General features: G+C 42.8%; 1 protein-coding gene across 6 annotated transcripts in view; it reads right to left on the bottom strand.

Moving 5' to 3' along the window:
* Positions 1-24985, bottom strand: part of LOC119030016 (nucleus accumbens-associated protein 2) — a 32674-nt gene extending 7689 nt beyond the window's left edge. The window contains exons 1-4 of one of the 6 annotated variants that reach the window (XM_037117313.1): positions 24871-24985; positions 24117-24201; positions 2083-2264; positions 129-893 (exon numbers count right to left, since the gene is read on the bottom strand). In XM_037117313.1, the coding sequence (XP_036973208.1) occupies positions 129-893; positions 2083-2194 (877 nt within the window). In that variant the 5' untranslated portion in view covers positions 2195-2264; positions 24117-24201; positions 24871-24985. Of the gene's footprint in view, positions 1-128; positions 894-2082; positions 2265-3332; positions 3355-3454; positions 4259-24116; positions 24202-24461; positions 24715-24870 lie in introns of those variants that run through there. The other 5 variants (XM_037117311.1, XM_037117314.1, XM_037117312.1 and 2 more) reach the window with 5 other exon arrangements.
* Between the last annotated feature and the right edge of the window lie 981 nt (positions 24986-25966).

Raw genomic sequence — 25966 nt, 5'->3', positions numbered from 1 at the left:
TGGAAAATATTTCAGAGTGAAGCTCCGGCGATGAGAGCTCTCCACCAAAATACAGCAATGGTGTTTGAAACTCACCTAAGCGCTGTGACACTTCACAAAGATCTCATAAAAGCAATACTAATACTCACTGCCGTAGGGGTTAGCTGAACGACCGAAGAGATGACTGTACGCGTCCTCTGTGATCCCATCGTAGGGCTCTTCTTCGAACTCCTCATCCTCATTCTGGTAGGATGTAGGACTGTCTGTGGTCGGCAGGCTGGACGCTCCAGGACTGGACCTTTCAACCCCTCCTCCTGCTCCACCTCCACCTCCACCAGCCCCTTGCAGTTGGTATGAAGGCATACCGGGGATGGTGGTCCCGCCAGCCGTCGAGTAGAACAGCGAACTGGCCCTCGCCAGCCGACTCCCCAACTCCGAAGACGAAATCTTGCTATGCGTCGAGGGTACCGTCACAGGCGTCGGGTCGCCTCCTTCGAGTTTAATCTTCCGTTGCGGCATCAGTAAGGATGGAGACCAGCCTGGCGTTCCCAAAAGAGCAGCCACCGCTAGTCCGTTACCGTTATTACAAGGACTCTGCGGCTCGGATCCTGTTTCCTCTAAAGACCCTGCTGTCTGCGAGTCACAGTGAGGTGAGTTTGCCTTGAACATTAGGTCCATGCCTCTTTCAACTATATGCTGAATCTGGAGGTAGCCAGCTGTGTACATCACCACCAGCTGTTCACTAGCTGCCATTGTTAGCTTCCCTGTGTAGCAGAAAGTGAGGATCTGCTCAAAGCAAGCAGGTGTGACTGAGGAGGGCAACTCAAACTGGGTCTTGGTGGAGGTGCTGAAGAGGTCGCGAAAGTAGAGGCTGCTGGCAGCCAAAACGGCCCGGTGGGCTTTGAAAGCCTGACCTGGTTGACGGAAATAGAAACATACAAAAAAAAGTTGACAATAGTGCAAAAAAATTTGGTAAAGCTTTATATTAAAGGAGACCTATTATGCTTTTCCCCTTTCCTTCAGTGTGTTATATTGGCTCGTGTGCATGTAGAAGTCTGAACCAACAGGAGCTCCTCTCTCCCACAGAAAACACTGCTCCTGAAACGCCTTGTCAGTGGTATCGTCTTTAATTTCGTGACTTCATGACATCACACTACATCACCATGTCACACATTCGCATAATTTATGTGTCATGGCTAGATTGACACAAAATAATTGATTCAGCACAGCTGCTCTGTCGTTGTTAGCAGTGCTGGGTTGGGTGAGAGTGAGCTGACCAATCAAGAGCACACTGGGTATTCAGGCAGGGTGTCTTTAAAGAGATAGTGTACAAGTACAATGTAGCTCTGGACAGTATGAGAATACTGATGTGTTCTAGTCGTGACCCCAAATAAAATGATACGGATAAAATGAGCATACTATGTCTGACTATACAGATGTTAATAACAGCATCATAAGAACATATATTTTTACATTTATAAGTTTACACTGTTAACAAGCTAAGGAATGTCGATGAAAGCCTTGGTGGAGGTGCTGAGGAGGTTGTGAAAAATGCATTCTCCCTTTAAATACTGTAACTGCAAAAAGAAACCTTAACTACTGAAAAATGCATGATAAAATATGTATTTTTAAAAATATTTTTATCTTATTAAGGCACCAGGAAATCTTTGTTAAGTTTGAACACTGACATAATAGGTTAGTTAAACTAAATCAATGTGTTTGTAATACTATAACGAACCAATACAAGATACTCTTGAGGCTTTTCTAAGCAGTCTATAATATGTAATCAAGTAATAAATGTCATATGATCTGACAATAAACATGTTTATGCTCCTCTGTGTAACACTTATATAGTCTTTTAACTTAATAATATTGAAAGTCTTCTTTCAAGGACCTTTAAGGGCATTGTTACATGTTGATCAATAACCTTAAAGATGCCAAAAGCCTTTCCAGAGAAAGATAGTTTCGTGTTGGGTGTCATTCCCAGGTTGCCACCAACCTTAACGTGTCAGTATATGACGACCCTGAAATGAGACTAAACAACCAACTAATAAGCTGCTTCTTTAAAAGGACCGTAATATAAGAAAAATCCTACAAACCAACCTTTGACCAGGATGGATACATCACAGTAGTGTCCCAGCAGGCGCTGCTCGTTAAGGGAGCCCAAAACTGTGGCTCCAAAGTTTGGGATCTCCACATGGAGCAGCTGGGACATGTTGGCCGCAGAGGAGGAGGAAGATGGGATTTCAGATATTCACTGCAGACTCTGCCACGGAGAGAGGCATCTGTAAAAAAAAAAGAAGAAGAAGAAAGGCATGAAGAACGCGTTGGAGAAGAGAAGCACGGTGATGAAGAAGAAAGGAGTGAATAGAAAATGCGTGAAAGATGAAACGACATGCCACAGGGAGGGTAGCGAGGCGAGAAGGGAAAAATTGAGAGAGCCTTAAAGGGAGGCAATGAAACAAGATTGAAAATAGAGTTGAGATAAAGTGAGAAAATGAATACAGTTGAGGGAGAGGTGAGAGGTGTGTGAAAGAGAGAGATGGATATGCGGAGATAGTGGGTGAGAGAGAGTAGAGGCAGGCGGGAGGGAGATAGGAGGAGTCAAGTCAGTCCACAAAAGAAAAAAAAAAAAAACAATAAAAAAAAACTGAATACAATGCCGTGCCTACTGTACATGAGGACGTTATGTAAAACAACATAGGCTTAAGGCGTTTCACAACGTAAATACCAAGGAGCTTGGACTCGCTCCACATATTGCGCTTCATCAAAACATTTCTTGTGAACTTCGATGACCTGCGAGACAACTTCTTCTCAACCAGTTTTTCACGTCACACTTCAGAAATACTCCTCGATGTCTGCTGACTCTTCACCATTGTCAGCATTTGTCCTCTTTCTAAACTCTGTCTGGACACGACTCATGTCAGACACACTGTTTTTATAGCAACTTTAATGTCTATCCCTTTTCTTTTCTTACATTCCACCAGGCATACTTGCACCTTCTTTTTCCTCCCCCCGCTGAACCTTGTGTCATTGTTTTTTGTTTTTTTTTCCCCCACCAGCCCACACACACACACACATACATATACGCACTAGTTTCATTATTAAGCAATGCTGCAGAACGGTTTCCAGGAATACAAACTGAAAAAAAAAAAAAAATGTCACCGCCTCTCTTACACACACACACTCTCTCTCTCTCTCTGTCTCTCTCCCACTTCATGCACTCCATACACACAGACATGCACTCTGGCTTACTTACATAAAAGTGTGCACGGATAAGCACACACACACACACATATACAGTACAGGCTGCATAAGGAAATTACTGTGTACTCTGGCACGCAAACTCTCACCTGGAGAAAACCAGCACACGACTTTTTTCCTCCGCTAACAGCCTCTCACACATGCACAGATGCAGAAAAAAAGAAAGAAAGAAAAAAAAAAGGCGCTCACTGTTATCCCAGACAGTTCTGACCTGTATAAACCAGTCCTCTGGTTAAAAACACAGCATGGAGCCTTGGGCACCACACAAAACACACCACCAGCACCGCCAGCAGCAGCAGCAGCAGCAGCAGCAGTCAGGACCAGGACACAGGAGGAGTAGTAGTTAAGAGATGGAAGGAGAGCACTTAGATGTGCTCCGTCTGGTCGACTCTCTCTTTCACTTAAAGTGTCATTCCCACTGTCTCAAAGATGATTCTCTCGGGTGTCTGACTTTTTTCTCCCCCAGCCCTCCTCTTCCTCTTCTTCTTCTTCTTCTTCTCCTCCTTCTTCAATCTATCTCTATATCCTCCAAAGCCCCATTCTCTCTGCTCACTGTCTGCTCTAGTGCTGTCTCAAAGCCTCCCTCTGCCTCCCTGTCATTATCTCTCTCTGTTTCTCTCCCCCCCCCCTATTCTCCAAGGGCTGAATTCAACAAGTGCCGCTGTAGAGAGAGAGCGAGAGGGAGAGAGAGGGCGAAAGAGAATGGGGTGGGGGGAGAGAGAGAGAGAGAGAGAGAGAAAGAGAGAGAAAGAAAGCAGAGCAGAGCGAATCAATGATGAAAGGAGTGGGAGGCTCAGCGTGTGCGTGTGCATGCGCATGTGTCTGCGCGTGTGTGTCTGATCAATGCAGTATCTATACGTCGCAGGGAGTGGGAGGGAGAGAAAAACACAGGCTACAGTTACAGACGGAGACAGAGACTGGGCAGAGCTAGAGAGAAGCAGGGGAGGGAGGGGAGAGTTGAGACAGAGAGAAAGTCATTTGAGGACAGTACGAGAAGAGAAAGACAATTAGGTTGAAGCAACTTCTGCCACTTGCCCCTGGACACAGATGCCTATATGGTCGACCAGAGAGAGAGAGAGAGGGTAGAGCGACCACGACAAAGGAGAAATGAGCAAAAGGCTCGCAGAGGTCACAGCCAACGTTAATTAATTATAACATCAAATAGTGAAACTTCTGAAATCCCTGTTTGACGCAAGTCTGGAGAGAGTGCGTCACATCTCTGTAAAGCAAAGCTTTGCTAAACTGGGAGCTTTAATATACACTCTGCAGTAATCCTCCTAATCCTTCTAATTGTTGAATTATTTTTTTATTTTTTTTTTTTAAAAAAAAGGTCAATCAAAAAACATTTTCAAGGTATTCCCCGTTTTTCTTACAATCTGTGGAGGACAGTATTTGGAGAAAAAAAAGGAAGAAAAAAAAGAAAAAGAGGTTTTACTTTTCGAGCAAGTGTTGTGCATTTTCTCTGAATCATGCGAGGACCTCTCTGCCAAACACCTACACACGAGCGCAGAGAAGTTCTGTCTTCACGCAAGACTATTTTGTGTTTTCTACATGAATTGATAAATTAAATGATTAATTTACGCCTCCACTGTGGTGGCTCAGCTTATTCAGGTGACATTTCTGTGTTTTCAGTTTTTTTTTTGTGTGTGTGCATGTTTTGGGGTTTTTTTCTGACCAGCACATGGAGGGCCTCTCTGAAATGTTGCTTGATGCGGACGAGGGAAGACAGGAGCCAGATGTCACAGCCTGTGACAGGCAAAGAGAAGATAAAAGACAACAGCTAAGAGAGAGGATAACTTCCAGAAAGATGTGTGTGGGAGGATAAGAATGCAAGATTGCTGTGACACTTGAAGTAAGTGCACTTGTACAGTACGTGCACACACACAAACGCGCAAAACGTTGTGTTGCGCTTGCTCCCTGACCTCTGCGCTGCATTTTGACAGACGCTACATGATGACAGTCAACCTCACGATACACAGCCTCCAAATCAAATATATAAAAAGCTGATGCAGATCTTTTTTTTTTAATCCGAGCATGTCCCCGGAAAGACTCCAGATACATTTTCGCTTCTGCCGAAGAAACCTCAAGTGGAGAAAGTTGTGCTAAACTGAGCAAACTTTTACTCTTCAGTCACAGCGGAAATATGAAAGGGAGGATATCACAAAGCGTTGAATACAGTGAGTCAGACTTTGGTTGAGGGAGCTTTGCGCCAGCAGTGTGATATCTGCACGGCACATATAGGCACACATGAGTGAGCGCACACAAAAAAAGCACAGTCAAATGCAGGAGACACAAATCTGCAAACACGCTAATGCAAACAGACATATACACACTGGCCCCTGTTCTCTTACACACACGCCAACACAGTCAGGTAATCTCCCCGTGCACACTCAGCAATACACATTCTGTTTGTTTGTCTGTCTGTCTGTCTGTCCCTCTGTGAACCCGCCACACGGCTTGTCCGTCGCTCCGTCCGTCCGCCAGTCAGTCATTGTGACTATTGTGTCCTTACACCGCCTCTTGCTTCTCCCTTTTCTCTATCCTTCCATCCACCCTGCATACCACATACCCACTGTCTCTCTGCCAATTAATGCACACAGGGCTGCATTGCAGTGAGGTTGGCGCGTGCCACGGCAGCAAGCACAGTACAGAGTCTACAGACATGCATGTACGTGCCAGCCGGGCAGAGCGAGAGGGAGAGGAGGAGGAGGAGGAGGAGGACGAGGACGAGGAGGAGGAGGAGGAGGGGAGTGAGGGAAAAGAGAAAGAGGGAGGGGGGGAGAGAAAGGAGAGTGAACGGAGAATATGTTGAGTCAGGCAGACAGGACGGCGGTGTGCCACACTACACAGACACAGCGCCGCATGTAAATGTATGCACGGATGATCACGAGAGAAACACGCATGTACGTTCCCTTTACGGGTTAGGTGCACACACACATTCACACATGTACTACAGCACAAATCACTCACGGGGAGACTGCAGCCTCCCCTTGCCATGCATTAAATATAGACTTTGCACATCGCCGATAAAAAAATATAAAGGCTTGAACTCCCTCAACTTGTTTGCCTAATGAGTGATTGTGTGTGTGTGTGTGTGTTTGTGTGTGTATGTGTGTGTGCCTGCATGCCTCTGTGCTGCTCGTGTCCTCATTTCCTTCTCTGTGTGTTTGCATTTCCATGTCAAAGTTTCTCCCGCATACCAAGGCGTGTTTTTATAATCATCGTTATATACCGCTGTGACTTTTGGCACCGTGTGTCGGGGCCTGTGTGTGTGTGTCTGTGTGTGTGCGCGCGCCTAGCTTATGAGTTGATACATGAGATTTGAATGCTGTTCTGATTGCTGTTGTCTGCTTTGTTGGAATGTGTTACATTCATTTTAATCAAGGATTCATACCTACGCACAGTGTTATTAACTGTAGCAGCAGGTCCAGGCATATTTGAATAATATGAAGAAATGAGACGAGTCGCCAGATGGCACACACACACACATGCGCACGCACATACACACTGATTTAATTACTAGTTATACTGTAGCTACCTAGCAAATGACAATAGGGTGACATTCCAAACATAAAACCATAAAAGTCATACACAGTCGTGAGTCATGCATTGGGGTTTTCGCACTTTACGGAATAGTTCAAGCAAGTTCAATTTTTGAGGGTTAAACTTTTTATTTGAGAGGCAGGTGACAAAAACACAACTAATCTAAAGGTATTTAATGAAGAGAAATAAGGTAAAGTTATAGCACTAATTAATATCTCAGTTCAAGTAGTACAGTCCACATGGAAAAGCAGCAAAGTGAAGGAAAATTTGGAAGCGAGCTGAACAGGAACAGCTCCTTCCCCTCTCGCTTATGTTGCCGCTATACAATCTCAATATGAACAGTCCCCTCGTTATAAATATTCAGATCCTGCAGTTGTTCTCATGTCTAAAGTGTACCAGACAACAGATTCTATCCACGTTGAGACGGCAACGCTCCCTGGCAACAGTTCTACCAATCGGGACTGAGCGGGTGTCTGCCTGAGTCTGTCTGAGTATCATTATGGGATGTCGGGAGAGAGAGCAAGAAAGAGTGAGAGAGGCTGCTTATCACTGCTTATAATGCAACATCATTCTCTGTGTATAGACCCCGCCGGGTGAAGTTGTCTGCACATAGTCAGGATCAAAATCATCTTTTCTTTTTTTTTTTTTTTAAAAAAAAAAAAAAGAAAGAAAAAAAGAAAAATCTCCCTATGATTCATACAGTTATGTAACAAACAGACAACTATGAAATGATTTGTTGTGGGTTGAATATTGTCTGGTATCTTTCCACTTGCATTCACTCAATATGCACCAATAATGTAGCTCGTGGTCTGACTGGGAGACAAAAAAAAACAGGCTGAATTTCAGGTTTTCACTAATGGCACAACATTGCCTGTGGCGATGTAAAAATGACGATGTGAATATGAAGTCATGCAGACAGATCGCGTTCTTGGGGCTGGATGGTGACCTGAAACCTGTGTCCCACGTGGCACGCACATTTTACAAAATATCAAAAAGTAACAATATGTATTTTTGTTAATAGATCAGCACATGACAAGTTTCTTGTGCTCGCTTTGTTTGTCCTGATAGACACAGTATGATCACCTCATAGTTCTGTATACTTTTAGACCGGACAGTAAGCTGATTGATGTGTTGAACTTCAGTCCACATAACCAATGAATCTGTAGTCGTCTGTAACCTTGTCACTTAAGGTCATATTGATAACTGATATATTGATAAATACATTTTAAACAACAATATTCCACAGAACGTGTAGAAGGTGCAGAATAAATCTGTTTGTAATGTCCACAATGATTGTTTTGGTTATGTCTGTGAAAGAATTCTGACAGTTGGTTCCAGATTATTACAAGGTTTGTGGTATCTGTGTTTTGTCAGCATCAAGAGTCCTGGTGGTTGCCAGTTTGTGGAAAAAAATGTAAAACTGTCTGAGTTCTGCAGTATGCACCTGGCATACTGTACTGCCTAACGTAAGCCAGGTTAGGTAGCATTAGAAATGTTAATGCTAGCTAGCGTTAGCAATGTTAACATTAACTAGCAACATTAACTATTCACGTTAGCAACATTAATGCTAGCGTGTGTTAGAAAAGTAGTGCAACAAACTGGCAACCACTAGAGGGGCAAAATGATTCGAACTATAGCAGTGTTCTGGCGAGAATTCAATGGTAGGGGGAGACGGTACGCCACATTTAGTGACTGAATATGATCGGTAGCACCCCTAAACACATCCAGAGTGAAACCATTTACTTGCATATTGCAACTGTTGTTTGAGACAACATTTTATAACCAGGAGCACTAGTGTTAATTGGAAATGTGCCTCAAGAAATGGTTTTCATCATCAGATCTTTAGCCCCCAAAACCAGTTCAAGAGTACATCTGTAAATCCAAACAGACACTTTACTATAATCAGAGCATGGCTGCTCAGAGGACTCGAACATGCTCATACATGGGTCAAATGTCGGCCAGTAACACCATATTCACCAAAAGTTTTCCCATTTCATCTGAAATGTTTACAATGCAACACAAACAAGCTAGCTAAACATTGTCTAATGTAGAGTGACTATTTACACAACCGAAGTCAGAGACAGCTGGTGAACACTTAGCAGCAGGCTAATTAGCAGCTAACTAGATGAGTATTTTTTTCTCAGGACTTCATGAAGACCAAAAACAGAAATAAAAGTAGAGGGGAATGGTAGACTTTTGTTTGTTAGTTGGCAGAGCCACGAATCAAAATGAACGCTGCATCCTAACAAGTGCCCAAAATGAAGGCTAGGGTTGCAACTAGGGGTGTCTAAGTTTTTATCAATATCAATGCCACTGTCGATTCTGCCTATCAATCCAATTCCTTATCAATTCTCATATCGATTCCTGAGTAGTCAATTGAGTGGCAAAAAAGGAGTTCTACACAGTCTTCTGCACCAAAAGCAACCATTTTATTTTTTCCCATAATTATGTCTGCACAAATCCGTGAACGTGAACATTTTCAACTCAAACATACTGAATAACACCTTGAAAAGATATAGTGTAGAAAGAAAATATAGTCTAAATAAATTAGTTTGACCGCCTGCATACAAGTGCTAACTTAGCACGTATGAGTACTAAGTTAGCACTTGTATGCCGGCGGTCTCCATGCTGTGTAGACAGATGTTTTAGCACGTTACACAATATTGCAGCATTTCACTGATTACACATGTCAGAGTTCTCATCTTTTTTGGTGAAATGCAACCAGATCGCCTCCTCCTCTCCATGATGCTACCTCGTGGTTTAAGGTCTGAGTCGTCGTCGGAGAGAGTGTGACGCAAACGTACCGCAACGCAAAATTTCAGGAAAACCGTAAAACCTTGTGCAGGTAGGGGAATGAGAGAATCATTAAAAGGTGATCGATAACATTGGAGGCGTACAATTCTGATGGAATTGGTCAACAGGAACCGGTTCTGAGTTGGAACCGGTTCTCGATTTCCACCCCTAGTTTGCAACAGTATTACATTTGGCAGTACGATAACCATCTCAGAACACAGTACATCATGGTTTCGCAGGAATAATGACTCAATTATTAACATGATCTGTTACAATAACCCTTAAAGGAATGAAAATTTAAGAGTCTCTTTTGGTTGAACAAACGCTTTATTATAATTTTACAAAATATTATGTCCTGACAGGCATGAAACTTGATAAAATCTTATAATAATATAATAAACCTTCAATTTTTATGCCACAGAATAACGTGAAACCGCAAATGAACTCAACAGCATCAGTTTCAACGAGGTGGCTCAGAATACATTATGTGGATTGTGTTCTAATTCATTGAAATACCGTAGTCATTCTCTATTGTTCTAACTTGATGTTTTGAAAAAGCGACAACTGTGATGTCTTTTTTTATAGCTAGTCTAAATTTGATTATGTGTGACTGAGAAGATTCGATTTGAAGTTTGAGACTTGGATTGCTAAAAGATTTATAATTTCGACAATTCGATCAGTTTGGTTATTCACCCAGTCTTATCACATGCTGTGTTATTGCCTGCTGCTGCTGTAATTAGTGGTCACTGTTTATCTCCCCCTTAAAATAAAACAGTCAAAGGCTGACTTGTAGTGTGCGCAAAATGAACAATAAAATCCATCCGCCTGTTTTTCCAGTGCAGAGACGAGGCTAACGCGCACACATGTACACAAATATACATATGCAAATATGCAGCAGCTTTGTGAAGGCAGACAGCACTGCAGCAATGACTATCAAAGCTTATTGCGCATGAAACTGACATTTCACAGCGAGTTTGGGGCCTTTATTGACGCAAATTGTGACAAAAAAACTCCTGTAAAAGTAGGATACCTGTCAGTCTAGCTTGTCATGGTGCTGATCTGTGCAAGACGAAAAATCAGACGATGGGAAAGACAGAGGAAGAGCACGTACGTGTGTGTGTGTGTGTGTGTGTGAGTGTGTGTGCATGTGTGTGTTTGTGTGCAAGTGATCCTCCTGAGGCAAAGGCATTGCTAATGAACTCCAAGTGGCTGTGGGAGGTAAACAAACAAACACTAGCAGCGGCTACTACATCACACCAGACTCCTGGTGACTAGGACATCGGGATGGCCGCGTACACCCATGCAACACAAACACATCAACCCACGTACCCTTGAACATACATAATGACTTTTGGGCGTATAGTCGAGGAGTTAAAGAGACAGAGATAAGCGAGGGAGATTAAAACAGAGAGAGGCGGAAAAGGAGAAGTAGAACGGCAGAGATCGACGAACAAAAGGAGAGAGGACAGAGAGAGGGAGTGTGTGTGAAAGATGCAAATAGAAAAAGAACAAGAGAGAAGTTGACAAAGCACGGTCACAAGGAGAAGAGAGTTACAGAGGAATACGGGAAATTAGGCAGAGGGATAGAGAAAGGTAAAGCTCAAAGAGATTTTTTTTTGGATGAGGAGAGGAAAAAACTGCGGGAGCCAAGACGAGAAAAATAAAAAGGACCCTGAAAAGGAAAATGCCGCAAATAAAGAAAAACAAATCAAAATACTAATCGGCTAAATAGACCTGATTGGCTGTACCAATCATATTCCCATTCAGACCTTGATCCGAATGGGCAATAACTTGGTGTGTGGTGTAATTTCATTCCACTTCATTTGGTGGCTGCTTTTCATAGCGAGGCAACAGACGAAGCCAAGTGATATCAACAAACTGACACTTTGTTCTAATCAAAAGAGATTCCACCTCCACATTACTGACTCCAAAATGTCAGCTCCACCAAAGAGGCTTCCCAGGCTGCCATTTTCAGGAAAAGAAAACCCTTGCATATGGCAGAGGAGAAAGGGAAGAGAATACAGTATAACGCGAAAGAAAGACTGGGGAAAACGTTAAAGGACAAAGACAGTCGGACTTTTCATTTAAGCTCAGCTCATATTGCAGAACCACGGGGGCCTGCAGGTCGTTCCAGTTTATAGCAACACATAACTGTGACGTTATTTGAGGTCCGGGGCTCACGCAAGACAGAGATATTTTGAACAAACATTGACACAAGACCGAAAATTCCCCCGATTTCAAACTTAAAAGGAAACTACAGCAGAGGAAGAAAAGGAGGGAAGAGAGAGTCCACCGACACAAGAAATGATTCAGGATGAATGCCTGTATGTTTAAGCAGCAGCGCTTGTGTGAGCACACAAGGATACAGTATACTGCACCATGACTGCCATGTGATATCTCCTTTTTTGGGACAGTTTCTTCCTAATAAATCCTCTACATTGGCATCGGCTCGCAGCTGCCATGTGACTGGTGGGTGTCCAAAATACAATGCAGAACTGTACATTTTCCACGAGCCCAAGGGCCTCAATTTCATGCCGGCACTGATCTCCTGCCAGCAAAGTATCAGTCTGACATGCAAAATCATAAGAGAACTCCAAGGCTCTCTCTTTTCAAAGTGCCTTTATTGTCATGGCAAGGTCATGCTAGACGTTGAAACAAACTCCAACGCGCTTCGGCATCGAGCCTTTGGCAGGGAGTTTGACGCTGTTTAAAAAGAGAGTGCTTTGGAGTTTTCTTGTGGTTTTTGAGTCTGCGTGTATCCCCATCCAAAGACCACCTTGAACAAACTCAACCCACAGCCCAGTCTCAGAGCAGAACATGTAATGGATCCTTCAGTTCACTAGGGGATAGCACGATGGCCATGTGGATAAAGGTGCAGTACCAACAGGGGGCGATAATAAAAAAGAGGACGTTATGGTGTATGTGTGGGACTGTCATGGGACTTTCACCAAGGAGAGCATCTTGAATCACATGTGGAGCCAAAAGTCAAGTGAGACTGTTGAAGGAAGTGGTTACTTTAGGCAAAAACCACAATCTTTTCCAAAATCTAATCTAAACATGTTTCTGGCACCTTCAGTTAGAAAGTATAACCAACTGTTGCAACTTCAAAATTGCTAACTTGACCATAAGAATTAGAATACAGATAGCACACGTACGTTTCACGGACAAATAGAGGTTACGCTGAAAAGTCCAAGTATGGCGAGTGTTTGCTAATTGCGGAGACATATGTGAGACATCGGCATTTGGTGGTAATCTTGCCAACGCGTTCCCAATGAGCAAATATGCCCCATGGAACAACTTTCCAACGTAGTTCACACCTACATCTGCAAGACGTGTGTGTGCTATTGGGGAATGCGTTGTTCTTATTGGTTGGTGACGCCAAGCGTGATCGATTGTTGTATGGTTCGGCATGACACCGGGTGGCAAATTCAGCCCAGGAAGTACTCCTTGCCATGCTATTTTGGTCTTGAAGGGCTCGAGTAAGATTTTTCCTCTCCTGTGTCTGATTTTCAACTATCAGCATGACATTATTCAGAAAGAAATGTTCAGTGGAGGGCAAACTGATGTGGGCCTTTGTGTACCTAAAAAACTGTTGACAGTGTGAATGCAACTATCTAAACCAAGCTACAGAAACATTACTAAAACCTTTTCATGGAACAAAATGAGGTCAGCTCCTTCTCACTCCCAGCGCATCAAATACAGTGGCCAAAGGCTTCAAACTCTGACACTGTAGGAACCCCTCTTGCATAATTTTTAGAGGTGACACTCTAGTATAGTAGAATAAAGGGCAAGAAGTATCAGCATCAGGGGATGTTCGGGTTGGTTTGGTTGGCAGAGGCCCGAGTTCCTGTTTCGTGTCTAACCAAAAGTCAAAAATGACATGTTTTCGTACTTATTCTAACCCAAACCCTGATCTTTCCTAACCCTTACCATGTAGTTTTGTGCAGCCTTGCTGGCTTGTAATGAACCTTGTTGCGTGACACTTAGTCTGAAGCTTAGGGCCACTGACCTAAACTGGTGTATTTGACGAGCTGGGAGTGAGAACACGTTGTGTTTGTGTACAGATAACTGTCCATCTCCAGCAAAGTGAACTTGACTTCAAACAAACATCATTCGCCCCTAGCATCACAGAACAAATGTTGCACTCCTGTCTTGTGACTCTGCTTTGACAAAGATGTCGGTTTACACTCAGGAGAAGCTTTTGTGCCATCTCGAATGCGCTCCCTCATTTCCAAACTGTGATTGTGCCATGGCAGGGAGTGTACCGGTTTAAGAAGGAGCTAATTGGGTATAGTTGATGCTTGCTTTCGGAACACCATGATAATTTATTCTTGCAAGTACAATTACAAAGCAGGTGTGTCACTGCTGTGCTTGCACTCCTGGCCACAAGACATCTGATACTCAAGTATGCTAAAAACACAGTGAGATTTCTGCAGTTGCTTGCACTTTGTTTTCAACAAAGCACACAATCCTAAAATCTCACTGATATCCTCCTTAATTTGACCTTGATCTGGGGACAGCAGTGGCCACGAGAAAGCCTGCTGAGTGTCACTGGCTGTCACACAAGGACTACAATTAGGTTAGATTTCACAGGATGTCTGTATGTTTGCGAGCGCATGTGTATCAGTGGCGACACTCCCTATGCATTTGTTCCACACACAATTTGATTTTCATGGTGCATGAGACTGTAAAACGTAGAGGAAATAGGATGAATCAGCATGAATTGAAAGCATATCAGTGGTAATCTTGCACACGCATATACTACAGAAAAGAGATACCAAGTAAATGGTGTCACACATAGACACGACCTGGTGAAACAATTAAGTACGAGGCTGCTGTTTATTGCAGATTCTATCTTGATTAATCAATAACTTTAAACATGTCCTGTTGTTCCAGCCCTACTTCAAGGTGTCCTGTCGAGTTTACTTGTACACGAACAAGAGTTATAGCACCATAACATAATATGAGGTTGGATAAGGCCTAATAAAACCACAGAGTACATTCACATATCACAATTTCTATATTTCAGATCTTGAGTTTCTCACATCCATATTTGCTACATTGGAGTCTTTCTCACCTCCTTGGGTTGGGGTGCATTGTGATGTTCCTTTCCTTTCTGTACTTGTGCCATAAACTTAACGCGAGTGAATGACAAAAAACAAAATGGGTAACCAGACGTAAAAATATGTCAAGTCTAGTTGGTTACCCCAGAGAAAGAAACCGCGAGAGATCCAGAAAGAGTGATTGTTTCAACCCAAACCATGATCTCTCCTTGACCCTAACCCAGTGTTTTTGTGCCTAAATCTAACCAAGTAATAACCACAGCAATGTAGCTTCATATATCATAGTTTGTATAATGTCCACAATAAAGAAACAACATGTACAAACTAGAAAAATACCCAGTACTAAGAAGTAGTTGTAGTGGAGCACGTACCTCCGCCAAGGCCCAACAGTCCTCTTTGACTCAATCAAACCTAATCCTATATCAAATAAAACACTAGATTGAGATATTTATTCGGATCTGCAACATATTGAACATAGATACCAGCAATCTCTTTTTTTTTTAAAATCAATATCCTTTATTACAAACATGTCGTAAATAGTCCCATCTCGCGATATCATAGAATGTGAGAAAAAAAATCTTGGATTCTTCCATTTACTCAAATCTGCACCAAAAATTAATTGGGTCTATTCTTGCGTCTATCCAAGACCAATTCTCCATTTCAACAGTTTTTTTATTTTTGCTGGGGGAGTTTAAAGCCTCTAACACTAACAGGGATTTTCATTTATCAGTTTCACAGCTTCATCAATCCAAGACCTCTTAAAGACGGAAAATGTAGGTCATCTGAAAATACCTCGCCTGCAAAATGGAGAATTAGGGGTGTAAGAATCACTCGGTCTTACATGCTGACCAGTGGAATACAACAAAACACAGCTAACATTGCTGAAAGGCTGGTACTAAATTCCTATACTTGTAGTAGCCGATGCACAATGCAATACATCAGACTAAACGGCTTTACTAATTCTCGCCTTTTCTAATTTACACTGAAAAAACAAACTCTCCTGGGAATAACATCAGCGGAGGCTGTTTAAACACAGTTTCATTACCTTCGGTCATAGCCCTTGTTTGATGCTGTGGTACATTTCAGACTTAAACGTGCCTGGAAGGGTCTGCGTTTATTCCCTTTTGCTGACCGACATTAGCATGTCTATAGCTTGTAACTCTCACGTGTTGCAGCGCCGTTCTACTAAAAAGGGTCTATAGGTATTCACGTGTACGAAGAATGTGACAGGTTATGTCAGGATCTGTTCATCCACGAACAATTAAAAATGGCGGATAACAGCTGCAGCAAACAGTGTCAATCAAATAGGGGCATGCGGGGTGAGCGGAATTAAAAAAAAAAAAAACACATAAAATGAGGTTGCGCTCTGATAGGATTTTCGCACCTTTAAGTGTGAAAGCGGCGTTTAATTCCCCCCAGTAAAACCGCTGCTTTTTCCCATCATGAAGTATCTCCCTGGATTCCAGCGAGGTGAGGAGGTATTCGGGGGGGGGGGGGGCATGGTGACAAAAAAATACTTCCCAGCGTATATAGCACCGTAAAAGAATGAGCGACAGGAAGAGAGTGGCACAGAAGTGGGGAGAGGGTGGAGATGTGGGGAGAATGAACATGCCATTTTGATCGCCCCGCGCTGTCGCTTCTGAGCTGAATGTTCGGCAGTGACACATGCGTGACATCAGAGCAGCCCGACGCCGACCGCCAGAGGAGCCCAGTGCGATGAAAAAAAATGAGGACACATCTTTCAGCATCAGTGCCCCACTGTCTACAGACAGGCATACACAAACACACACACCCACCCACACAAAGACATACAGAGAGCGGTTCCCACATCCACTGTACATTTTTCAATTAAAGCGGACAGAATGCTCTAATTCATTCTCCTGCATGGAAAATACAAAAGCAGGGGAACGAAATGCTGTTTGATATCATGATGAGGGTAGGTGAATCAAAAGATTGTCTCATGACGCGCAGCAGAGACTTCCCATGATACTAATCATGCTGTTGTCTGGTTTTATAATGTAACATAAAAGACAGTTTGTTCAAGTGCACAGCAGTACATACACATTTATTTTGAGTGCGCACACCCCCCCCCCCCCACCCACCCCCCCAGCCGACCCCCACCCACACACCCACCCACACACGCGCGTGCGTGCTTACTGTGACCTAGGAATCTTTCAGTCAGCACCAGACTAAGCTAGCATACATGTGCTCAAATAACATGTCACCTTGGTTAACCTCATCACACTTGTAAAATACTGAAAAGGACCCTGGCTGACCTATGCAAACGGAGCTTGTTTATCCCTGGAGTCCAAACTGAATAAACAACATGGAAAAATAGACAGCACCCTCACACACAGTGGGGGTTAAAACATATGGTACCTCCTTAATGTTAACACAAAGTTACACAAGTATATAAGACGGAAGTGTTTACGAGATGGATTTCTATAGTGTTTCCAGGAACTGATAATCCTGTGTGACTGTAAGTGCCTGCTGCTGCATGATCCTGTACAAAGGTATCACTGTCATAATTGTCCACCTTGAGGTGATAAGATTAAGAAAAGGAAAAAAAGAAAAGAAAAAGAAAACAGATGACGATTGAGATCCTTTTTATTACTTTAAAGTGTCCCTCAGGTCATTTGAGTTGACTATTGCTGATGGACAGATAACATGCAGCAATGCAGCCTATACAGTTTTTCCATCTATATACAAAGGGCTTTACATCTTGAGTTTCTTATATTAAAACAATGCTTCTATATTTTTAGGAAATACACTTCAAATGTGCTATGTATAGAACATTTGCAACTGCTGCTCACGATACACTTTTTTTACTGCAGCTACTTCCTGCTCTTAGCTAGGTCGCGCAGTTAGCTGTGTAGCTAGTAGCACTATTACTGGACTATCTTGGCTGGTGTTTTCACCCCAGGCAACAGCACTAGGCTCACCAGCCTACAACTGAACAGCAGTGTAGGGACAGAAGCTAAGTGAGAGCGAGTTGACAGCAAAGAGAAGCCGCCAGAAAACAATTCTTGGAACAGCGGAAAGACAAACCAAGTTGGTCTTGGTAAGTGTTATTTTGCTTCTGTTGGGTTTGAATGAAAAGTTAGCTTGTTTTATTTTGATAAAAGAAACTGATTCAGAGGGTGTATGGCTGTGTTATCTGTTTAAAAAGGCTCAGTGGAACTTATGTGTTAGCTACAAAGCTTTCTGTCGGCGGAACGGAGAGAGGCACTGAGAACTTGAATAAAGTTAAATCCTTTCGACCGTCCTGAGGAATCCAACCTAAGTCTTCCAACAAGTCCAGCAGCATTAAACAACTTCAAGCATGGGTTTGTCGTGGTACAATCTGCCCGGATATGGCCAATATAGAAAACAGGATTTACACGTGTACACTGCGATGTATTGTTATTTTTCATTCATTTATTTGACCTAAAAAGCTAGAAGAGCTTGTGAGACTCTCACAAACATCCTAACAGAAACTACAGGGGCAACACTATTGCGTTTCCCGTACAGAAATTACGAGACAGGATAGGATAGCAGGTTAGCATGTAAGGTTAGCTGTAAACAGAATGGTTAATATGAAACAATATGGCCAGCAGTTGGTTACCACACCGGCTGAAAAATGGGAAACAGTTAGCCCAGCTCCGTCCAAATCCCCTACCAACAAAACTTATAAGAGTAAAAACAATAATTAGAGAGCCTACTGGTAGACTAACCTTTTCCAGGCTAGCTGTTTCCCATATTTTGAGTCTTTCTTCTACAGGCGCTAATGTCCCCTGCCTGTAGCTACACATTGAACATCAACATTGTATCATTTGGCATATTTAGAAATGAGATAATAAAGTTAGCCGCACTGACCAGACTAACCACAAATAAAATTACATTTACTGCACTTTAATATATTACACACCAATAAATCCCATGCCAGAATTTGAAGTCTGAGTGCCTTTTTAACCTTCTGCAGGGAGCCCAACTACAACTGTTACGAGCACCAGGTAGGTAGCGCTGTGATTTAGCCGTAATTGCTAACGCATGTTAGCTGTGGAAATTGGAAGGGTGGAGATGGTGTTGTTGAGTGGTGGGGGCTGGTGCAGTGAAAACTACCCGCCTCAGATTCCTGTCTGTTTCCACTGGCCCCCACTAGCATTCTGCCAGGCTGTCAGGACATGAGGAGCACATACAGAACAGGTCATCTCCACAGAAAAAGGGGGTCAGCGTATTTGCTTTCCTCATTTATTACCTTATGCACTAATTAGCACGCTTTGTTTAATGGCAGTTGTCTTGAGAGAGACTTGAAGTTTGCAGCGATTTAATTATGTACAGCATGCAGCGAAAAGAGCATGGAAAATTGAGGTGGGCTGCAAGGATAAATGCCATCTACAGTACTCTCTCTCTCTCTCTCTCACTGTGTGTCTGCTTGAGTGAATGTGTATCTGCATGATTCTGTGGGGTTTATTTATGTGTTGGTGGATGTGTGTGTGTGTGCATGTCTGCGTGCGTCATCCCCCCTCCCCGAATTATAGGTTTGACTTTCACAGTAAATCTAATGTGCCCCTCGCTGAAACTCTGAGGATCAGAGGAAATTGTTCTAAAACCTTTCTCGGGCTACTGTCTTCGGTTACAGTGAAGGCTCGGCAAAGACAGGGGCGATTAAAACTTAAGAAATATTTACATGAATAGCAGTGACTTAATGGTCATGAGCCCCTGGCGTACTGTAAACTGAGTGCTCTGAAACTGCGAATCGAGAGACAGGCTATACGAAGAGCAATTACACAAGAACAACTCGGAAATCTTTCAAGTTTTTTTTGTGTTTGCTCCTAATTCACGTTACATTTAACAAGTAAAATAAGCCCTCTATAAGGCGACATAACCTTCATGAATTTTTAATCTGCTGATGCCACAAATAGCATCAAATCAAGCAAAATAGCTTAGACTATGAAGTATTATGGTGCAAAACCTAATTTTCCGTCCAATTTGAGAATTTGATCTCATGACTGTATCAGAAACACGTCCCCGTCATACTTCTCGGCGCTCTGTAATTCACTGCAACGGCTACGTGCCCCTATTCATGCTGAAAATACTTGGAACAATCAAGTGTGCACAGGCTTTCTTTTCTTTTTTCTTTTTTTTTATACTCACAAGCACAAATGCACAGACATACACAATCACACACACACACACACACACACACACACACACACACACACACACACACACACACACATTCACACACAAACGCAGGCACGACATTCATGCCATGTGATCTTGCTAGGCATTATGCCAACGGCCAAACATGTCACTTACCAGAAATCTCTCTGAGACAGAGCGAGATAGAGAGAGAGAGAAAAAGAGAGAGAGAGAGAGAGAGAGAAAGAGAGGGAAATTCTGCACATTTGCCAGTTTGTGAGAGCTCCTTGTCAAGTGTAAGTACAGTACATACACAGGGAGCATGAAATTTAGCTGCTACAGTTATCTGCAATGTACTGTGGTGTGGGGGCTGTTCGATTCTGAGAAAGCGAGAGAGAGAGAGAGAGAGAGAGAGAGAGAGAGAGAGAGAGAGAGAGAGACACGTGATTGTTGAGATCTAATGTGGAATTGTTCTGAGGAACATGCCATGTTTACTGTTCATTGTCTAAATTCTTGGAAGGCTTCCTGAAAAGCACGTAGCAAGCCAAAGCAGCCGGTTACATTTGAGATTCCTAATGGCTTTTGCTGATCCTCTCTCTTTCTCTATCGTTCACTCTCTCGTTATTTTCTCACTTTACTGCATTTCAGCGCGCAGCCCAGATAAACCGACTGTACCTGCGTGCTTGTGTAAATCACAATAAAGCTCGACATTTCGTACTTACATACTTTCTAGCTGCAGAAAATTAAAATCCATGACTACACTGTTACACTTGTGTGTGCACTACAAACCACTGGATGAACACGGCATTACTGTTAAAAGCCACAGATATTTCCACTCGTCGCATCTTCAACCCAAATGTGTGTTTTTTTCCTCAAATGACGCTGAAGGTAAAGGGAACTGACAAAAGCTAGAGATAAATTATGAGAAAAAAACCACATTACATGCTAAATGAGCAGCGAATTTGAGGAACTGCCCATCCCTATTTTGTGGCTGTTGCAATCACCTTTCATGCCAAGAAACTAATAGTGTCATGCTGAATATACAGCCTCTGGTAACCAGCATTTTTACCAATGAATCAGTCGGTAAACATTCAAACAGGGTGGCCGCTAATGTGTTAGGTGGGAGATGGACATGTGGAACGTCAGTCATTTGGATGTAATTCAGTTTATCTAAGTAAATTGATCTTTTAGCAGTGCTGCCAACTTCACCCATGTAGTAGTCAATCTGATTTGATGTGACTCCACACTTAATTCTGGCTTTAACTGGAAAATATGTGGGCAAGGCGAGTTCACTGGGGCCTTTAACCTTGTTTGCCATTCATCTGCATTTCAAGAGTTGAGAATTTATACCTTTAAACCCCACACGTGGAGTTGAGTGAACACTTTTATTTTCTCTTTTATTCCTTCTTTATCTGTCAGAAATGGGCTTCCATATATAAAACCTTTGTGTTCTGTGAAAAATCTGACAAGAAGAAAAAATGTGGGAAAACATTTTTCATGTTTGGCCAAACCAAACCAATTCTGTACAGACCTGGAAACAGTTAAGTATAATTTACGAACAGATTTTAACCGTTGCCACCGCCAAACCACCTTGACACCTACACAGTCAATTAGAAAAACTACTGCGTTGGAGTACAGACCAACTGATTTGTCCAGAAAATGGAGGTGAAATTAGAATTAGCTTCACATAAATGATGTGATTTCTTCCCCGCTATCTTCTACTGGATCTCTCATTCAGTGGAAAGACATTTTTCTTTTCACGGTTAACATTTGCATTTTGGTTCCATTAACAACAACCAACAAGCCCGAACACACAGGGAGCAGCAGCTTCTTCTTATCCATCAGGGTTTAACTAGAACAGGCTCGGCGCTACGAGGAAAAAACACAAGACTAATGTATGAGAATATGATGTATGACTGGAGCCCTGTATCACATACCATCAGCGGTGACTCATTACTGTCTCAGGAAAGGAAAATCATACACACGTAAACACACTCCCCACTTGAGTATACACGCATATACAGTACAGATAAAAGTGTACCAAGCTTGAGGCCACACACACACACACACACACACAGGCAGGCACAAAGCAAATGAAGCAGGGACAAAAACAAGTCTCCAGGTATTAAAACGCAGTTTGGATGAATAAATGTCTTTTTAATGAAGCAAAGGAACAAATATTTTTTTACTATCAGTAGCGTTGCACTTTCTACACTTCCACTTTGTTTTTCTTTCAAAAGCTCTGGAGGGGAATTTATTAGAGGTTGTAAACCGAAGCTACTTTATTCTTTTTAAACAGTGTAATCTTTCTATGTGTTGGGCAAACGTCAAGTCTAACAAGAGACGAGGTGAGAAAAGAGTCTCTCCGTCTTTGTGTTCTCTCTCTCCCCCTTTTTCTGCCGGCGTATCTGCATCAGTTGCATTTGAAACCGAGCTGTCGTTCTCTCTCTCCTTGACACTCCCCACTTGCACATAGCCCCGGGCCCCCTTGTGGAATGCTGTATAGTGTGAGGCCTATGGAGGAAGGGCATCCCGGGACACGGCTAGAGCACACACACACACACACGCACGCACTCAGAAACACACTCACCGACACACGCAAACACGCACACACACAGACAAATACAGCTGTTGAGAGCCATCACAACCCCTTTGGCAGACGTCCAAGTCAAAGACGAGTGGTGTTGGAAAGGCCTCCGTTTAGAGAGAAAGAGAAAAAAAGAGTCCTACATTTTCCATGTATGTTGTGTTAAAGTCTGAAGATAGAAACTTGGCAGCACACCGCCCGCATTACCCCGAACTGATTTCCACGTATTGGGGAGGGGAGGAGGAATCTCATAGCTGCCCTGATAAAACCTGTCTTTGTGTTGCCCTTAGGACTGGCAGGTATGGATACATACCAGCCCGGCTATTCAAAAGGCGAGTACAACACGCCTTCTTATCCTTTCATAGTAGTTTGTACACCGGAGAAGCAGAGGCATGGGGGGGGGGGGCTTTTTAAAATGCTTTAAACACCAAGAGATGTACTTTTTAAACACAGTACTTAAATGATTCATATGACCGTAAAGCATTAAGCCTTCGCTTTAGCCTCTGACACCTGCTACATATTGCTGGGGTTACAACATGACAAAGATGAAATACTGTATACACCAGAAGTGGGATTTTTTTTTTTTTTTCCACAGTCATCTTGAGAGAAAAAAAAAAAAACTAAACACACATACATACACACGGCTTGGCCTGACGACGACGGACTAGACAGTAAGAAGAAGAAGAAGAAGAAGAGAGAGCATGTGAGAGAGGGAAGGAAAGTGACAGGAAATGAAGAAAATTGCCACAAGCTACACACACCGGCTAGCCACACACTGCAACCATGTACACACAGGAGGAGGAGGAGGAGGAGGGGGGTTGTATGTACAGTCAAATGGCTCCTGCAGGGTTCAGGTGAGGTAAACAGAGCCACAACTGACGTTACATCAGGCAGCAGTGGATGGCAGTGTGTAAATTAAATGTATTTTTAACCTCATTTCATTCAACGCTCTCCACTTTCCCTTACTCATTTTGCACCCTGAACTGGAACATTTTGGAGCCTTTTATAAGACGCTGTGATGCAAATTATGTGGAAACATTATAGAAGGTTTAGTGTTCAGAGACATATTGGAGAAGCAAGTTGTAAAATACCTCATGTAATATATAGCGCAAACAATGGATGCATTATGGATGGAGATTATTATTATTATTATTATTATTTTATACTATATCGCTAATAACAGAGATAATATCAAGCCACTCTCTCCACTCATACAGTATAAAGTACATTACAACACTTTCCCACCGCGGTTTCAAAGTGCAGGGAAGGAAATAAATACATTGAAAAAAATAAGAGATTCTAGAAGTGGGCTGATCATAAAAAAAAACTACAAAATGTCATCAGATGTGATTAAATATCTTCTGGTGGCGCGTGGTTACAGTATGGTACACTTCTGGTGGTGGGGGATCACCCACCATCCACCTCCTCCAACATTTCACTGCCATTATACTTCATGAAAGTTTTTTGTGTAGAAGAAGAAGAAGAAGAAACTCATGTGCTGTTCGTGTCAGCACATTGCGTCGGGGGGAGGTGGTGGTGGTGGTAGTGGAGAGAATGCAGCTGAATTTAAAAAGAAGGGAGAGAGAAGCGAGACAGTAATGCATGGTGAGAAGAAGAAGAAGAAGAAGAAGAAGAAGAAGAAGAAGAGGAAGAAGAAGAAGAAGAAAAGCAAATCCTATGCGTCATACAAATCAGACACTGTAAACACGAAGGCAGGAAAAGAGGAGGAAAAGCTTGTGGGGAGGGGGGGATAATTTACTTACCCGATATGTCGCTATGCTCCCATAAAAACTGCGGCTCGTCCGCCCGGCGCAGATGTGGCACGCTTCGCTTTCTCCTCCGGATAACCTATAAAGTTTGCGAGGTGTTTTTTGTTGTTGTTGTTGTTTTTAAACACACAGAAAAAAGGAAAATATATATTTATATATATATCTTTAAAAAAGCAGGGCCCCGGTTTCCCCCCTTCTCCTCTCGTCGTCCTGCTGGCTCACTCTATCACTCTCTCCGTCCTATCTTGGCCGCTCGTCCCCCATCTCTCTATCCCACACTCTCTCTTTTCGCTCTCTCCGTCCCCTCTTTTTTTTTTGCAGGAAGTGAACGCCACTCACATGAACGGTGTGCGGACTCACAGCAGCAGCAGCGGCAGCAGCCTGACATCATGCACCACCACTCGCTAAAGAGTTGCTTTTTAAAGACACAGACATTTTTTTTCTCTCCCCCCTCCTCTCTCCCTACCTCTCTTTACTGTAGGTATACACACGCACACTGTCTCTACTGTAGTCGGGTCAGCCGCGCGTCGGTCATATCGTGCCGCCTTCACGGGCACATGAACTCGCTGCACTCTGCGGGGCTTAAAGGTGCAGACTGCTGTGGGTTTGAAACAAAAACCTCCACCGGGCGGCTAAAAACATACCATATGTGATGTGTGATGATGATATGCAGGGAGCATGTGAGGACACTTTTTTGTAGCGTGTCACGCGTGCTCGCCCTTAAAATGAAATTTACATGTGTGGTTACCTCACGTGTCCTTTACGTGATGACAGCTCAGGCTACATGACGATGCGCATGTGTGCTAGTTCTACTAAATTATAAGCGCCAACTGCTGGCGGTGTGACCTCAAGTCAACTTTTTCTTTACTGCAGGCTCGGCTCGGTAAATCACTGCTACAGGGTTTCTACAGTACTTCACAGCCAGCAGGGGCATCAATCCTTAAGCTTCAGTCTATGTGAGACGCAACTATTTACCTTTATTCTGCTTTTATATATATATATATATATATATATATATATATATATATATATATATATATATATATATATATATATATATATATATATATATACAGTCGTCCTCAAAATTATTCATACCCTTGTTAATTTTGTGATTTTTTTATTTTTGCGATGAAACTAATGCATTTTTGTCACGTTTGTTTATGAATTATATGTGACCAACAAGTGAAAGAACGACAACAATACACAATTCAAGAAACTCTTAAATTCATGGGTATTTTATTGTCGGATTACCAAAAAATGCCATGTTCAAAATTATTCATACCCCTGGCAATATCTCAACAAAAATGTCCCAAATGTGTTCATCTTTGTCCCAAAGTTATTTCATGATGTCTCATTGGAATGAATACCTTTTTTGTTGACCAAATGTTAAACAAGGTTAAAAAAATAGCATCTTTCCAGAAGAGTATAAATAGTGGGAAAGTGTTCAGGTCATTGTTAATCTCTGGTCATCATGGTAAAGAAGAAGGAGCTCAGTGAGGACCTGCGTCAGCATCTTGTGCAGGCCCACAGTGAAGGAAAGGGTTACAAGGCCATTTCCAAGCAGTATGGTGTCCTGTCTCAACCGTCCAGAGCATCATCAACAAGCACAAGAGGTTCAACACTGTCAAAAACCTCAGTGGGCGTGGCCGAAAGTGTAAGGTGTCCCCCAAACTTGCCAGGAGAATCTGCCGAGAGGTCAACACCAACCCACGGACCACAACCAAGGCCCTAATTCAAACCCTTGAGCAGACAGGGACAAAGGTGTCACGGTCCACCATTGAGCGAGTTTTGCACAGAGGAGGTCTCCATGGACGTAAACCTCGGAAGACGCCGCTGCTCAG

Source organism: Acanthopagrus latus, chromosome 12 (assembly GCF_904848185.1).
Source record: "Acanthopagrus latus isolate v.2019 chromosome 12, fAcaLat1.1, whole genome shotgun sequence".
In the NCBI taxonomy this organism is placed as follows: Eukaryota; Metazoa; Chordata; class Actinopteri; order Spariformes; family Sparidae; genus Acanthopagrus; species Acanthopagrus latus.
This window is presented reverse-complemented; position numbering and strand designations above follow the sequence as displayed.